We start from the raw sequence: 18153 nt of genomic DNA, 5'->3' as shown, positions 1-18153 counted from the left end.
TATATATATATATATATATAAGTAGACGCATAAATAAGATTGCAAATGCGTACGTGCTAACGGCGTAAGCACCGATCGGAACGCGAGTAATGCGAGCACTCATATTTTTATTGATTTCAAATGTTTCTACTATCTCTTTCACTTTTCTTCTTCTTCTTCGTCTCCTTCTTCTTTGTAATTGCCGTCATCGCTAATGTCACCTTTGCCTTCTATTTTCTCTTTTTGTTTCTAGTGTTTTTTACTTTCCAGAGTATTGTGAGAATTGAATTTGTTTACAATTAATATTTAAATATGCTATGAACTTATATATGAAAATACATTTGATCAATAAATAATATAGGAATGCATATGCATTGCAAATATACACTTTTTTTTTGCAAAAAATGACAATCTACAAATAATATGGTATGTAGAGGAAAGCCCCCTATTATGAGATAGGCGCCTAATGTGAGATAGCGGCATTTCTGCTAAACTAATAAACGCTATCTATTGGTTCCATAAATTTATTGCTCTTAGATTGAAAACTATTTAGTAGAAAATTCATTATTGGATCATGCCTGTAGTCCTTGTAAAACAAGATTTTAGAATTTGGATGTCTTCAAGTTTCATTGAGATGAGCATTTGAACTTTGTTTATTATTTAATAAATAAATATTTGGCAATAAATTCTTTATGTAGTGATAGAGTAAGGTCGTACTAATAGAAACATATGGGATATGTTGAATTGTTTAATTACAGAAGTTAGATTTGATGATCGTAAAACCATAAAGCGTAGAAACCGTAATATGAGAGGAATACCAGGATATTCCTAATATGAAATAATCCATGCTCCTATGTTATAGTGAAAATTGTTGCTAAACTATAAATGTTATTGTATAATAATAAAAAAGACATCCGCGGAATGAACGTCGAATGCCTATATCTGCGATGCTTGATTCCATCTATCTGGAAACGAGTTCTGGGTATAATCTATCGCATGCTCATTTTTCGCGCACGCTGATTGTGTTTGTTTGTATTTTAGAAACATTAAATAAAGTTTTTTAATCGCAATACTGCTATACTTTGCGTTCTATCGATTTCTCGGGACATCTCATATTAGGAGCACAATTGTTCGACTTTGCGATTTGCTCACTTTTTACAATTCTTTAATTTAAAAAAAAAAACGGATTTTGAATTAACTTTTATGTAACGTTATCTTAAAGCTTGTTAAATTCCTTTCAAAATGACCTAATATTTTTTTAAATTCTACCTATAGACTTCTAGCATTTATCCAAAATGAACTCGGTATCTCATAATAGAGGCATTTCCTCTACATATATACTTACATATATCTACAATATACAGATATACGGATTTTTTTAGATAAAGAAATATATTATGATTTTGTTACCTTCACCTTGACACGATAAAGGTAAAGCTACTCTTTCTTCCGTGAAATCATATCCAATCATAATTATAATAGCAATTAGTCGGTGATGGTAAAGTGGACTTCGCGGACATAGTAAATATCAGAGACAGCATGACGATGCAAATACAGAAATTCTCCTTATATGAAACGAATTGTAAATAACAGCCTGGTATAGGATTATCGTACACTCGAAGCTCAAGAAAGACGATACTCCTGCGTAGAGAAATAATTGTAACTATAATTGTGTCTATGAATACACAGCGATGTATATGTACATACACGTGCATATATATGCACAATTTATTGATACGTATATTAAATCCTGTAGTGATAACATTATTACGTTATCGACGATAATGGTAGAGGTATAGTTGATTCTTTCAATTTATAGTAGATTTTTAAAAAAATATTCTCATTTATAATAGCACATATACATATATATTGATTGGATATTATTTTTATATTAGATATAATAGAATTATCACACATTTTATACTTGTGTCAACCATCTTTTATATGCATTCAAAGAAAATAATGTATGCAATTTCTTTAATTTAATGTCTTTTATTCGCTGCCTATATTCTCCCTACTTATGGGAATGCACGCTGCAACTGAATCTCGTTAAAGTTGGACACGAATCGTATTTTTCTCACCGCGTCGCGAAGATTGATCGTCAGTTGAGAAAATTCCAGGAACTTCTGTTTAGGTTGTAGTTAGCTTATGGTGTACAACGTCCTTATACGAATATATAGTGACATAATAGGCAAACGTCCAGGCCGATGCACCGTTATGCAGAATGGTGCTGAGGTCAAAGAGTCGATATGGATGGAAAGGGAAGAAGCAGAGAGTCTGCGATTCGTTCGGAGTGTACTCGTACGTACATCCACGCGGGTACGCTCGTTTGGCTAGTTCACTCATGAATATTTCAGCAGTCACAAAGCGGAGCGAATGTGGGAAACAACCGCGTAAATTTTCCTATTCAAACAAATAAATGGACATTTTCAGCACCTACAATTATTCAGATTACGAAATTTCTACATAATACATTGATATTTAAATGTTAAAATAGAAGAACACAATACAATTTTACATCGTTTATAAAAAAACCTTTAATAATTTATATTATTTTAAACATGTAATTAAAATAATTTTGGTTTATTTTAATGAAAGTGTATATTTGATTATAGTAATTTTATGGAAGAAACCATTACTATATAGGTGTGCTGTTTTAAAAAGATAAAATGTAATTCAAGTAATTGAAAGTTAATATTTAAATACTAGTTGTTGACATTGATTTAATAAGCATCAATAGGTTGTTCCTGAACGATCATTCGATACGAGCACGTGCGCGTACTCAAGTATTATATGCGTGTGCTGTGCACGCTCTCTCGACTCGCACGCGCTGCTTGACATAGCACTACGGCCATTAGTGCCATTTGATAGATACTTCAGTATACCTCTTACGAGATTGTTCAACCGTCGTGATCGACAAATCGTCGCTGTGAAAATACTGTTGTTTTCGAATTACGTGATAGAACTCAATTGACCGCAGAAACGATGGATAAACTGGCGTGGAAGATTATCGATTAACCGTTAATTTCTTCCACATCTTCAGTTATATCTCTAAACTTTATAACGTGATGACAGTATATAACAGCTTAAAGATTTTCTAGTTAATAATTTATCGCGAAAAAGATAGAAGAGAATAAAAATTTTATATTTTTGTACATTTTTAGTCTTCAAATTTGGATGGTTAAAAAAATTTGACATGGTAGAAAGAACAATCGTTTCCTCTGAAGCCGTATATCTTACGTCTCCAATTATCGGTGATAACGGTGTCTCGCATCTCTTCTGTCTTTCTTTTATTCTTTTTCGAGCTTACTTCTCGGCGTTCCTTCTCTGCAGTGCAAAACGTATAATCAAAGTTTATTGCCGAAGATACGTAATGACAGGGTTAGGCTTAGCGCAAAATTAACGATTTGGGTCTGGATGCCTTTAGGCGTTGTACAGATTTCCGACTGCGCAATTAGATTATATACATACATATATATATATATATATATATATCTAATAACATGAATATTTGAGAAACTATTTATATGAAATTTTATATTTTTTTTCATATCTTCTCTGTCTTTTTGCACGTTTATTATTAAAAGTACTGTAAAAACAACAGCGTAAATATGAATCTTGTAATCAGACTGCGAATTTCTATGCAAATGCATATTAAAAAAAATATCTAACATATATTTAGCGAGTTAAACAACGATAATTTAGCTAATTAGAGTCAGATATATAGATAGTATACCGGTTAAATCCTTCCTCTGTTCTTTTGTACCGAGCGTGGCTCGATTGTGCGTGGATCGACCGCAAGTTGAGTCTTGTGATAGCCAACCTGCAGGAAGAAAAAACAGAATAGAGGGGATAAAAGAGAAGATCTTAGGATAAATGGAGAAGATGGCAAGAAGAAAGCAGCAAAGAAAGAAAAAATATTAAACATGTCTCTTTCTTAGCTGCAGATTTTGTTTCAGATTCCATTTTTATATGCTCGTCTCTTTACGGTGCATAGCTAGCTTTTTAATGTTTGTTATTTATGATAGATAAAATACATCTTTTCTATATCTTTCACGCTCTAAAAATTACTGAAAATTGTAATAAAGATTGATAAATTAATCGATGAAATAAAATTTGTTATTAAATTATAAATTATAACTGTTTAATCTCGATATTAGCTTCATTGTTTCTCATTTTGTAGTCTCTTGTGTAATAATCAAAAGTATGCAATCGCACCTGCGTGCGAACAGGCGGAAGCTTGAGTAGAATGGAAAATGGTGACCGTGAGAACGAGATTCTCGAGATCGTTCACACTTCCTCGTATGATCGGCGCCGACACACAAGGAACTCCGTTAAAACAGTTCTTTATGCTCGTCACGTTCTTGATGTCTGACCACGAAATGTCTACGTCGCAGCAATTGTTATAGTCATTCTTTATAAACAAAATTGCTATAATATGTGTAGAATATTAGCAGATAAATGTGCAATATTTCATTTACTTGCGTTTATATGAATCTGCATTTTATTGTACTCATATATTTTTATATATGCTCTTATTTAGTAATACAATTTAGTGATACAAATTTCTGAATTAATTTTACATTAATAAAAGCTGTATAATCTCATGTTTTGCATTTTTCAATGAAATTAAAATAAATCAAACGACATATTATAGTATCAGAAACTCATCTTCAAATCAAATCATTTTATCTATTGAATAGTACTGATAACAACACTAACAATCATATTGAAATCAACATACACATTGGTATTCACTTTGAATGAATTAATATAATTAATGCCAAAAATTTCGTTTTATTTAAAAATAATTTATTTTGAAGAGGCAAATAAGAGAATAGATGAGAAAAGTGATTATGAGAATTCAATAAATTTATTCAAATATAATTACTAAAAACTGGTTTGAAAAATCTCTTTATTATTCGTGACACTTTAACATTTATATTACATATAACATGTAATCACACATGTTATATAGTAGTGTTTTATATATTTATATATATATATATATATATATATATATATATATATACATAGGTATGTAAAGTTTACAAATCTTTATTGATTTATTTATACATATCTTTATGAAATTATTTGGAAGCTATTTTATTTTATCAATTAAAAGTTTAAATAAAACAAAAGTAATTAAAATTATTTACTAAACATTGTCCTTTAAATTCAATAATAAGATTCTTATTAAGATTCTCTTAACTTGGCAACGGTGCGTTGCACGAGAAAGCAACGTCTGACTTCAAGTTCAAGTCTAGATCTGGATCCACACTGGATCCAATTATACAGCTTAGCCAGGATTCCAGTCTCCGGATTGTTCACGTTCATTTAAAACAAGTTTGTGCTGATCGTCATCGCTTGTTGACAAATAATTTCACCTTTTTTTGATTAAAACGATAATAACAAGTTAGCGTACGTAACAGGACGTAAAATAATTATCGTGTTCTCGTGATAGATACAACGTAATGTTTGTGGTTCTCGCGTAATCCAATTAGTTAATTAGAGAAACGTGTATCTCCACAAACATGTAACTGCGCCAATTAGTACGTCTAGCGACGTAGAATCCGTCAGAGATTCGCTTTGGTGAAATTTCAGCTTCCAAGTCGAGGAAAGCAACCTTCCGAGACTTGGTTTCCTCGATCCTTAGAGGCAGAGAATCAATGCGTGAGATTACATACTTGAGATACTCGAGTTTCTTCTACGCAGACGGCGAAAGGGCTACGTGACCGAAACAATGGTCAAGAGAACCCAAGTCTGTTTCATGTGGCTTGTGTTATTTTGTCCAGGAAATACACTTCTTTTTTTCTATTTACTTATATATATATATATAGACATATCCTTTCAATATTTATAATATATTTTTAAATATAAAACGTTATATGCACGCGCACTCACACAATCATACATATTCAAATCTTACATAATTTCGGATTTTTTAAATCGTTATATATTAAAATTTTCCGCGATAAGTATCGTTGGCGATTGTAATCCAAAAAACTGTAGCGCGAGTAGCAAATTACTAATCGCAGTAAAAGAAGTGGAAGAATAATATGGAATCGATCTTTTGAATTAATCAATAATGCGTACACCATGTACGACTCTAATGGTTAAACTAATTCTAGGATGATAAAGCGTAGCGCGTGTTGATTGCGATGATTAAAGCATCTTTGATTATATGGGAAGTAATCCCCCCCCCCCCCCCGCACCCGTCATTATCCTCGGTGCAAACGGCACCGAGAAGTATGTCGCTCCTTACTTCCGTGCTCCTATTCAAGATCCGCATGGAACTTAAGGACATGCCTGCCTGGGTATGCGGCTATCCATATTTTTTCCGCGGCTTTCGTTCTAGCCTTTTTTTTTCTCTTCTACGTCCGTCTGCCCGCCAATATCGTTCCCTGGCTTGTGGATTTAATGAGCCGTAAGGGAATGCCAGTGCTATATAAGGTTGACACGACGCGGAATCGATGATGTCGTTCCAACGGTTACGATTGCCTCGAGTTTATTCTTTCTTGCTTGAGAGGTCGATTTTTACCTTTTTTTTTTACGCAGTCTATTCACCAACGATAATGCAAAATGGTTAGATCGATCGCAGTACTTGTAGTAATAATAGATAGGTACTTCTTGTTGCTTCTAATATAAGATGCGCAACATATGTGTACCTAATGACATTTTCTGTTTCAAAAAAAGCTGTATTTTAATTTCGTTGAAATCGTATTATTGTACAATTATGTAGATTGTACAATTACAAGAAAGTATCTACGTTAACATCTATAAAAATTGGCTTAGCTTCAAGTCAATAAGGAATAATCTTCTTGCGATTATTCGTACGCTTTTATATTGACGTTTCTAATCACAACATAAAAAAATGGTAGATTTATCTTACATACTTCATATAGAAGAAAATACATAGAAATTCTTCTTAATTTATTAGAGTAACCAAACCGGTTGTCAACCGGTTTGCTGCTTATGTTTTAAATACCTTTTCAGATATCAGAAAAAAGACAACTGCCTGTTGCAAAAACGTTGAGTTTTGAATGTACAAACTTTGGCAAATAGTTATTATAAATGAAAATACCCTAAATAATAATACTAAGAGCAGTAAAAACTGTCTATATGCATTTACAGAAATAATTTTTCATTGGTTCAATATTCTATGTACTTATTATTTTTGCGTGAATAAGGAGTATAATTTAATTTTCGCGTTAAAGATATTTGCGTGAGTTGTAAATTTGCGAAAATAATTAACGAATGATTAAATTCGCAAACTATATTTACAAGAGAAGAAAATATATAATAATTAAAGCAGGCTAAGAGAACCGAAGAGAGTAATTTGTAGCGTGCACCGATTCGTTAATAATTGACGTAATTGAGTTTGCGTGCTTAGTTTTGAAGAATATTACGTGGGATATATGTTTGTCCAAAAGGTTGTTTCCTTAATGGCGCAACAAGTGCCAAAAAAACGGATATTTTGCCTGGAGGGTTTAACGATTGGAAACTTTTGATGTTACGTCGAAAATAAAATTGTCGAGCGAAGTAACGGTATTTGAGACAAGATTTAAAAATATCGATATTTCTGGATTTGTATTTTTTTATTTACTTTAATTTTTAGAACACAAATCTTGAATATGATTTTAAGTTCTTTTTATGTAATTGTATACGTTACATATACATTGTAAATTACAATATAGTGCGAGGTGCAATTTGAAAAGCACCATCGCGTGAAATTAAAATTCAGATCTCTATCAATTAATTTTCTTTATCTTAGGTTTGAAAACGAATAGATTTCATCAGTTTCATACATGATGGATAATAAGATCTGTCTTGGGTAGGAAGAATTAATTAGGTACATCATGTTAGAATGATAAATGTAATTCTTGTTTGTAAGGCCCACGCAAGCATTACATTTGGCGTATTGAAATTTATGAGAATAGTACACTTTGTCTCGCGTTCTCTCTAACAAAGTTTACGGTCATTATAAGAAATGGTTATAAATAACACTTAAATTATCTCATATATATTATGAGTCACAAAATTGGGGGATCTTTTAGATAATTTTAACTTATCTTATGTATCTTACATTTGGTAGTTTTCTCTCTTTTTTTTTTGTTAAGAAAAAGATTTCCTTCGTCTCATACATTATCTCTATATAAAATATAACTCTAGATATCATTTACCTATATATATATGAGTACAGATATTATATTCGTGTAATATTTGTATAAATCTAACATACGAGATATACAAAGTCAGAGACTTATCTACTACATAGCAAGAATATGCAAAATATGGTGATCCACAAACGTATGACCGTTGAAGCAACTTCTCTTGAAAGATGTTTTTCACACCTCATGCATAAGGGTCACAGACCTTAAACTCGAGTCTCTCAATAAATATTTGAAATACCTCGTGTATGACCGAACGAACGCGATTAACATGCTTTACACGTACATTGACGAAATACGAGATCGTAAAAAAAAAATAGCATATTAATAGAGCAAGCAACTTTCGGAAGAGCGTTAAATCATTGAATGATCCGTTGATTACTAGATAGAGGTAAAACGATCAGCAGCCCGCACGCTGCTGCCACTTCGGTCGAACGGTCGAACGGATGATCATGAAGATTAATCTCCGATCGCCACGAGACGCCAACGTTGGTATTCCCTTTCATCCGTCATTCTGGCCAGGCGTTGCCTTTCCATCTCTTCACCAATACGTTAGATTTCCAACTGTGAGCTTTTCTCACGCATACTTGTATGCACGTGCTCGTACTCCGCGGTTACTTTTCGCTTCTCTTATTCTTCTTCTTCACACTCCTCAAGCTCTCCCTTCGTCTCAGGCTAATCTGAACTCTCTTCTTCGGGCAACGAATCCTCTTCCGCGTTCTTCCGAGCTGCTGCACTTTCCTGTAAGGCGGCATCATTGTTTTCCTCGAATGTCCAAGTGCTTTTCTGTACTTGAACGCGGAATAAAGTCATTGAACAAATATGTAGAAAAGAAGATATTTATTTCCTTTATATAATCTGTTTGTGTATTATCTTGTTTAATAATATATGTATTAATCATGCAATTATTATTATCAAAACAATTTATAGCTTAAATGTATATTGATTTTAAAGTTGATATTAATTAAATACTTAATTAGGTTAGAATCATGATGAACAAACTTGAAAAATATAGCATTGAGGCATTTTATATCTACGCTACTACATCTATATGTTGATTAGTATATTTTTAGATCGAGACGAAGACAGTCTACCTATTTGACAATCACACATATTTTATAAAATAATATAATTATAATAAAATAGAGTACAGTCAATCTTTCTATAACATGGTTGATTCGTACTGTGCTGTATCGAAACTATGCAAAGGGAAACTTAAAAATGATGCAGATCAAGAGGGAGTGGGTCCGTATACTGTAATACTTAAACTGCAGAATTACCAAAATAATATTCGATTTCTCTCTCTTTCGATCTCTGGGTCAAATACATAATTCGTGTTATATGAGGGTGTTCCCCAAGTTTATTAAATCAAGCAATATAGAAACCATTCTCGGAAGACCGTGTTGTACGAGACCTGTTGTAATATTTGCATCGTGTTATATCGAAACCGTGTTCTCGGAGTACCGTGTTATAGAAGGGTAGAGTACCGTATCTTGTTTGACATTCTACAATGATAACTCGGTCTAGGCTTATGCGTATAGTATAGATAATAACTACATCATATTATTACAATCTAAATATTATTTACATATTTTTCTTGGTTTATCCACTCAAAATTTAAAAAAATTTGTATTGCATCTTATTTACAATCATAATAGTAAGAATAATATGACTGTATATATGAGATATAAAACATCCCCCCTCTTACTAATTGTTTTTAATTATTAAATTATAAAAGAACATTTCTCGTCATCCTTTATTCGCACACAAGCAATCCTTTTTTTTCTTCTTCTACCTTTTTCCTCTTCCATCGTATTTCACCTCTTCTTTTCCAGTCACTCCTTTTAGACGCAGCACGAGCGTCATGTCGTTGTGAATGACCACGTCAAGTACCTTGCTGGATGGAGGAATAATTTCACAACGAGGGAGTCGTCCGGTTGGCATATTAATTTATGGCTATTGCATGACGGACGTTCCAACTTCCAAGACCGATGAACATTGGCTTACCAAACATAGTCACTCAAGTTACTGAATATTTTATTGTTTTTTCGACGCAGAACTACTGTTTGCAGTTCTATATTTGTCTGTATTTTATACGCGTTCAGTTTATGTTTTATATACGTTATAAATTCATTTCCCCCCCCCCCCCAGTATCTTCTTTCAATTCGGAAAATTATCTCTTTCATATTGAAAAAATATATCTTATTATAGCAACATTAATTTTATTAAAGAATCATGGCTACAAAATGTTTCTTTTTCAATAAATTATCAAAATAATTTATAGATGAACGTTAAAACGTTGATTTTAACGTTCATCTATTGAATTGAATAAAAAGTAACTTTATATTTTTAGATTTGAATGCCACCTAAAAATACGACACATATAATGCGTTTTATCATAAAAGTATAAGAATATAAGAAAGACTGAATGATTAACACACTTTATTCTTGTGCGAGTAATTAAGTGGGAAGGGTAATTCATCAGCGCGATGTGCGGCTCATAATAACAGAGCAAATTGACGCTTATTTATCGTTATGATGTTTTTACATTGTAGATTTCTCACATCGTAAAATTTCTCTATGCCTCGTTGGCAGAGAGTTATCACTTTCACGCTCTGAAATTCTTTTTCATTAAAATTTTTGCTACATGTAACCAGATTTACGAGCAGCCAGCCAGATGGCTGAGAGGTCAGACTTACACAGTTCTTCCTTTGAATCCCTGGTGGCACTTGCGGTTAGATGATTCTTTCATTAGTTCCGCGAGACATGGCAATCGTAACTTATGATGAATCGTCTTCTAAGTCGGCGTAACTCTATCTTTTATTTTCTTCATCTAGATCTCGAGACCGACTTGAACGAATATCACGTATTTGCGACGTCGTTGAAATTCATTTATATATTTCTTTTAAATCAACTAATAAATCAACATAATAAATGCAGTAATTCTGTAATTTGATATATTCCTCTAATGTTTATATATATCAACGATTTTTTATTTAACGCATTACTGCGTTTATTATTGTATTCATTTCTACATTAACATAAAGATACATAATGATGTATATATATATATATATATATATATGATTTTTTTCAGATTATTTCTTTCAAGTGGCTTACTACTGATATTCTTCAGTAGTCTCGTCACTGCGACTACTTCCGAGGAAAGTTTCGAGACGGTTCATACAAGCAACGCGGCTGTTCTAAACCGACTTGGACTGACACCTCTTCAAATACCCGATGGGCATCATAAGAAGCGATTAGCCGGACCTGAACCACCGGGACTCAGCTCACAAACGCGCATACATCAGCCTTACAGTCGTCGTCATGGACACCGTGACAGCCACGTTTACATCGTGAAACTTCCGGCTAGTCCTCCGTACTATACCATTACGAAGCCTCACAAATCCGTCAACGACGATAAAGTCACTAAGACCGGCCCGAGTTTTCCGGTGGGATTTCAAGGAAATGGTAAACCTGCCAAGATTTATCATTGGAATTTACCGGTCGTAAAGAAAATGATGGAGAAGAAGCGTCTTCAACTGAGTCAACTAAGAATTGACGCTAGAAAAAAGTTGGAGGATATGAAGAAACAGCAGCAAACATCTTCTACAAAAACCATACTGAATAAGCTTTATCCGCTCGATACAAGTAGCAAGAGTTATGAGTATCGTGCCACCGATAACCAACTTCATTTGCATCAAAAGCACCCAGTGACGAAACACATCAGAAATAATGACAAGAGACTCAGCTATTCGAATAGCGACAACGACAATATTAAATTCAAGTCGACGAAAAAGAATAACCTTGGCAACAAGGCGTATAGATTAGACGATATGAATGTGCATAGGATCCACCTGAGCAACGAACTTCACGGCTCAAGGAACACTGTGCCGAAGATGAAAAAACACCGGAAAAAAGCTGCCACTTCATATTATGCGCCAATCGCCACTAAGACGGGTTCCACTAGCATCCACAAAAACTTTCCCGGGAATGGCAAACCTAAAGCTTTCTACATTATGGAGAAGAGTCGCAAGCCAGTATACTATCATCCCCTTCTACCTTAATCTTCGATTGTTCGTATAACTGTGCATAATCGTGTAATATCTTAACTGACTTGCCTGCCTGTTAGCTTAAGTAGATGCATACTACTCTGTTTGTACAGGTTCAGGAATTGCCATTCAAATTGACAACGATAAAATGCAAAAAAAGGAAGAAAGAGGGAGAAAGAAAAAGAGAGAAACAGAGACTTTCATGCCTATATTGCATATAGTCATTCTTATTCAAGATACTGCATTCCGCAAACTGTTCCACTTCTGTTAAATATACATCGTTATTATATCTTTACTTATAAAGGTGCATTAAGATAAGTAAATATTAGAAATGTGCAAACATAAGTTTTATTATCGCATCGATAAATTCATTTCTTCGTATATTTTTTATTTTACGTTATCGTATATATTTGGATAATCTCCATTCTATTATTGCGACGAAACAACAGACAAATCTTATTTATATTTTTACATTGCTTTATTAGCTAACAAATGGATAAGGAATTTGAGCATATCATATTTTCACAAAACATATTTTACATCTATTAATATAATAATCGGTATAAATTGTATCTATATAGACATCAAAAATTTCCGCAAAATAGTACTAAATAAGCGTCTATATCTATTTCTTTTTATATGAGAATGTATTATTTTAAAAGGCAGCTTTACTAGAACAATTTAAAACAACTTTTTTTCTAATTGTTATAAGACTGAAACGTCTCGCTAGACGAGACTTTTTATAGAACATTTTATTGATAACTTTACTGCTTTGTATTTTAAAACGCTTCTTTTAATTATGAGAGTTTCGCGAGGATTTGTCGTATCACACATCGTAGCAATTATTTTAAAAAACAACATTACATTACGTAATAGAGGAAGATGGCTGAATTATTTCCGTTAGCATTTTAGACATGAATTGAATTTTTAAAAAATCCTGTTGCAAAAAATTAGAAAAGAAATTAATGTTAAATAATGTGCAGTACTCCTTTGACGGAAGTTTAAAAAGTGATAGTTTTGATTGATGGAAGTAAAAAATTCAATTACAGTTTAATGCAACGCGTTTAATGTCGTAATAGGCAATAAAGTGCGGATCTACTGCTATGTTCTTGTGTCTGTCAAAGATAGAATACACGGTTTGTCTTTCAGTACTAAAAGCAGTAATCTCGCGAGGCCTACGAAAATCTGATAATTGAAATATTTTTTAAAAATATGATTTCAGTACTACGACGATTGATTTTATTGTAAGTATATGAAACTTACGAACAAATACTTACAAAAAAAGCTGAGAATAGAACAATGTGTTATTTTATTTATGTGTTTGCGGAAACTTTCGGTGTGTTGCGAACTTAAAACATGATAGTATTATTGAGATTATGACTGAATGTTCCATGTCTATCCTGCATTGGATGGCTATTTACACTATTTACACATAATATAAGTATTGATTAAGCTATTACTATGTAACATTCAAATTACATAATATATATATAACGTAGATTCTCTTTATCTCTTTATTTGCTTTTTTATTTATATACAAGATTTAAAGAAAAGCAAAAAATATTATATATTTTTATTTAGATTAATATAAGGATTTTATGTAACATTGATTTATTAGGGAACAGAAAGATTAATATCTTTTTACAAAGCTTCATTTTAAACTGAGTTAGTGCTTTTCTTTTTTTAATCTGATAAAATGTAAGATTGTGTTTTTCAGTATACAATTGCCGAATGATTTCTTCCCGCTGGAAGATCATGATCTTATAATCAAATTCTCCATTATTGAATTAACATTGTATAATATATTTTTATAAATATAAATATGTGTGCGGGCATATTATCATATTTCTACACGCGCGTCCGTCGTTTGCGTATATATTCACGTAAACATGATTGATCCGTGATCGAGTATGTCGAATACTTAATCAACGTAAAATGTTTCCATATAACTATAGATAGATTTTTCATTAAGACTGGACAATACGCATGTTTTTATACAACATGTAAATTTTTCCTCCTACGTGAATCGACGTGGAAATGTTTTGTGTTGAATATATATATTTTTTTCTATATTCTAGATATCGTGAGTAAGTGCGCCCGATTATAATGAGGCGTATATATTCAGTGTAACGAATAAAGATATTTATAACTCTTTGTATACTTTGTTTTGACAATTACATACTTAAAAACCCAAGTACCTGCATTTTTCGTGTTTAATCAATATTTTGGCAATGCTAATCTTAAAATGCTTATTTATCGTTATTATTATTTGGAAAAGCTCTATCTCTTTTTATATACATAATAATAAAAAGTTACTCCAAATTAGATTTGAATGTTTATTTAGATAATTTCTAATTAGATTTAAATCTTTAAAAAGATATATATATATATATATATATATGTATGTATGTATATAAATCTAATCAGAAATAACTTTGTATAACTTCTGTACATAATTCTTATTGCAGTTTGTTACATTTGATATTTCAAAATTGCATCAAGCAGATATGAATAAACGTTTAATTAGTAAGATAACGCATAGAAACTAATAAAGCTATAGACCTCTGTTTATGACCTTGCTCTACCACTCTGTATCTGGATGAGAACCCTTGCAACCCGTTATAGCGCATTTACTTTAATATCTGCAAGGAACGACCACATCGGTGACGAGTCGCTTGCCTCTGGGACCACATTTTTTGGTAATTGAGCGTATACATTCAAAATACTAAAGAGAACATCTTGTTCAACGAAGATAATTGTTTTTACACATTACATCCTTTCACCAAATAAAGTAAGCAAAATGTTACTGACCAATTACATTTCGTGAACAAAAAAACGATATAAACGAGAAGGATAAATGCTATAATCTTGTAATTTGCATAATTTTTCTATTTATTTATTATTTTAACATGACTCGACACTTGTATTTCTATATTAAATGTATTTTTGTAAAATCATGAATTAATTAAGACGTTAATTATAATGCTTTTGTATTTGCCGAATATAATAGAATACTATCATTACATTATACTGTGTTAGAATGTTTTATCACCGTCGAAATAATTGTAATAAATAATATTATGTATGTACAATTATATATACACACATTATACATATATTACCAGAAAATTAAAATACATATATATGTTTATATATAAATATATATATAATATTCATCAAAACTTATTTATATATATATAATATATGTACGATAGACGCATTACACATTATATATTGTATGCGCGTATACATATATAATACATATAAGTAGATAATGTTTTTAGATGGAATGACAAAATCACATTGCACAAATAATCTTGATATTAAATCCCCTTACGCATCTAATCCGAATGAATTGCGCATGTTTGTAACCAGACACAGGATATAGTCCAGACAATCTGACCAAACCCATGTCCCAAGTCAATATTTGTATATAAGGGACCAAGTGTAGGAAATATGCTTTTCACTTTGCTGTTACGGGTAAGGTTAAAAATGATATGTGTATCCTTATTCTTAACGTCATTTGTACATATATTTCACATATTTACAAATTCACGATATTGCACGGACTAATAAATACTATAAATATTCAAGAATATACACAAATTAAAACAATAGCTTTGAATAATATATAATTTTTTACACACTTTATAAAAATTATTGTTTAATTCTCGTGCGAGTCTGTGCAATTTATAGAAAAAAATACAATTATATTATTTTTAAAATAGTTTCAATAATTGTCTATATAATAGCAGAATATTTATCACTCGCGTTATGGTTTACCTAATGTCTATCAATGTAGATAAACTTTATTATCTCTTTAATTTACTTGTTACCTTTTTCTAATTCTTTAAACTAGAGAAAGATAAAAATAAGTAATAAGTTAAATCGAGATTAAAGTTAATCTATATTGAATATAGAAATAGACGTGTTTAAGAGACATTACAAATTCCTTCCGTATTATGATTGCTTGTTCCGATTTTGAATATTCGGCATGATCGTATAAAATTAAATTTAATCATGCACATTTTGATAATTGGAATGTCGAATGGATTGATGCATTGTGGTGGAGTCATTCGATTCAAGCAAATACACGCTGGTTAATTTGCCATTAAAGGTGTAAGGTCCCATATCAAGTCTGTTAAGCGAATTATCCGGCCTCTTTATCGGCCTAAGATTCGCTTGCCATTGATAAATAGAGGTCGGCTTACCGTTGTTCACGAAGTCGGCTGACAGGTTGTCCAAGTTCGTGATTGGACTGTCGGTTGGCTTCTTGCCAGGCTTCTTTTGCCATTGGTAAACGGAGGTGGGCTTGCCGTTGCTTATGAAGTCTATAGGCAATTTGATGAAGGAATTAACGGTCTGCTGAGAGGCTGGTTGAGGTCGCACGGGTCTCACGTGATGTAGCTGGACTAGTTGAGGAACGAGGGGTAACTGGGGCTTCAACGAAGCGCTCGAGTACGTGGGTGGTTGCGAGATATATCCGATACCGGGTACAAACATATATGGAATAGGTGGAAGTCGGATATAAAAGATATCGCTCTCTTGGTATCTCTTATCAGACTCGCTTGACGATCTATCCTTGGCTGTCGACTCTGAATTGTCGTTGTAATCGATTTCATACGCAGGCACCCTTGGGTAATGTATGATACGCGATAACAGAGGATAATCTACAAATAAAGCTTTATGTTTCCGTCCTTGTGTCCTTTTTTCATTTGTCTCATTTTCACGTGTCTTTGATTCGGAAGCTTTGAGATGATGAATTGTATGCTTCAGAATTGATAGAGTAGTCTCATTCGTATTTTCTACTATTTCATTAATTTTATCTGGACTGTCGTCTATTATATCCAAACGATTCTCCGTGGAAAGCGAAAGCGCTTTTTGGACTTGAGGGACTAAGCGGTTATTCAATGTGTTGGAAAAAGGATTTGCTGCCACAAATCCGATTACAGGTATCAACAGAACCAGTACCATCGTGTGCGGTCTGAAAAGGGATAAATGTGTTTTTGTAATATTGTAATCCTATTGGAAAACATGAATTTATTTATTTATGTAAAGAAATTATTAATACTTATATTGAACATATTCAACACTGTGTGACATTACAATAACATGTTATTTTATTAAGATTATTTTAATAATAATAATTAATATTGTTTTATATAATTAGTATTAAAATAATATATTATTATAACGCTAATATTGAATGTTTAAGAATGAAAACAGATATCGTTTTAGACAGAAGGAGAGAGAGAGAGAGAGAGAGAGAGAGAGAGAGAGAGAGAGGGAGAGAGAGAGAGTAAACGAGCCAAAACGAATTGTTCGCTCGTTGGGGTGGATGTCCTCAGATGCGTTTCCTGTCTAGCTACGCACACCATTATCGAATCTTACATATTCCTTACTTCGCGCGAGATTGTATGTGTTTATCCGACGTCGAATAAATCACGTCCCCGTGAGTGAGAAAAAGAGTAGGCGCAAGAAGGAGGTAAGGATACAAACGCAATGCGACGCGTCGCTGCGCGACGACGCGACGCGACGCGGCATTTGGACGTTTCATGCCTTTTGCTCGCATTGCGGTATTTCCCTCTTCTTCTCCTTCTGCAGCAATGGCGCGAGGCGAACGAAACAGGAGCACCAAGAAGAGTAATTGAAAGCGGGTTATAAAATCGTCGAGTCATGCATTCCAGCCGCAAAGTCCTCTCGTACTCATTGGAGGACCTTGTAGAAGGTCGGCTAACAGAGCGCGCAGAAATTGACCCATTCGCTCGCATTTGTCCTTCAATAGATATTCCTCACCAAATCACAAGACAATGTCACTTCCTTCTACAGCCATATCGATAGCTTTAAGGATCGGTTGTAAGGGCATAAAACACATATATTAATATTTTCGCTTTAAACAAACTACATACATGTGAAAGTTGTGTTCATAACATTCTGGTTTTATTGAGCAA

At 32.7% G+C, this 18153-nt stretch overlaps 2 protein-coding genes across 3 annotated transcripts in view; one reads left to right on the top strand and one right to left on the bottom strand.

The window, feature by feature from the left end:
- The window catches only part of LOC108762144 (uncharacterized), a 16798-nt gene extending 4258 nt beyond the window's left edge, over nt 1-12540 (top strand). Inside the window, exons 2-3 of one of the 2 annotated variants that reach the window (XM_018509002.1) lie at nt 11248-12226; nt 12316-12540. In XM_018509002.1, coding sequence (XP_018364504.1) covers nt 11248-12217 — 970 coding nt within the window. In that variant the 3' untranslated portion in view covers nt 12218-12226; nt 12316-12540. Of the gene's footprint in view, nt 1-11247 lie in introns of both variants that reach the window. The other variant, XM_018509001.1, reaches the window with a different exon arrangement.
- Nucleotides 12541-16133: 3593 nt separating this feature from the next.
- The window catches only part of LOC108762145 (uncharacterized), a 10737-nt gene continuing 8717 nt past the window's right edge, over nt 16134-18153 (bottom strand). The window contains exon 2 of the mRNA XM_018509004.1: nt 16134-17186. Within this exon, the coding sequence (XP_018364506.1) occupies nt 16217-17176 (960 nt within the window). The 5' untranslated portion in view covers nt 17177-17186 and the 3' untranslated portion in view covers nt 16134-16216. The remainder of the gene's footprint in view (nt 17187-18153) is intronic.

This window comes from Trachymyrmex cornetzi, unplaced genomic scaffold, assembly GCF_001594075.2.
Source record: "Trachymyrmex cornetzi isolate Tcor2-1 unplaced genomic scaffold, Tcor1.1 scaffold277, whole genome shotgun sequence".
Lineage (NCBI taxonomy): Eukaryota > Metazoa > Arthropoda > Insecta > Hymenoptera > Formicidae > Trachymyrmex > Trachymyrmex cornetzi.
Note: the sequence above shows the minus strand (reverse complement) of the source record. Positions and strands in the feature narration are given on the sequence as shown.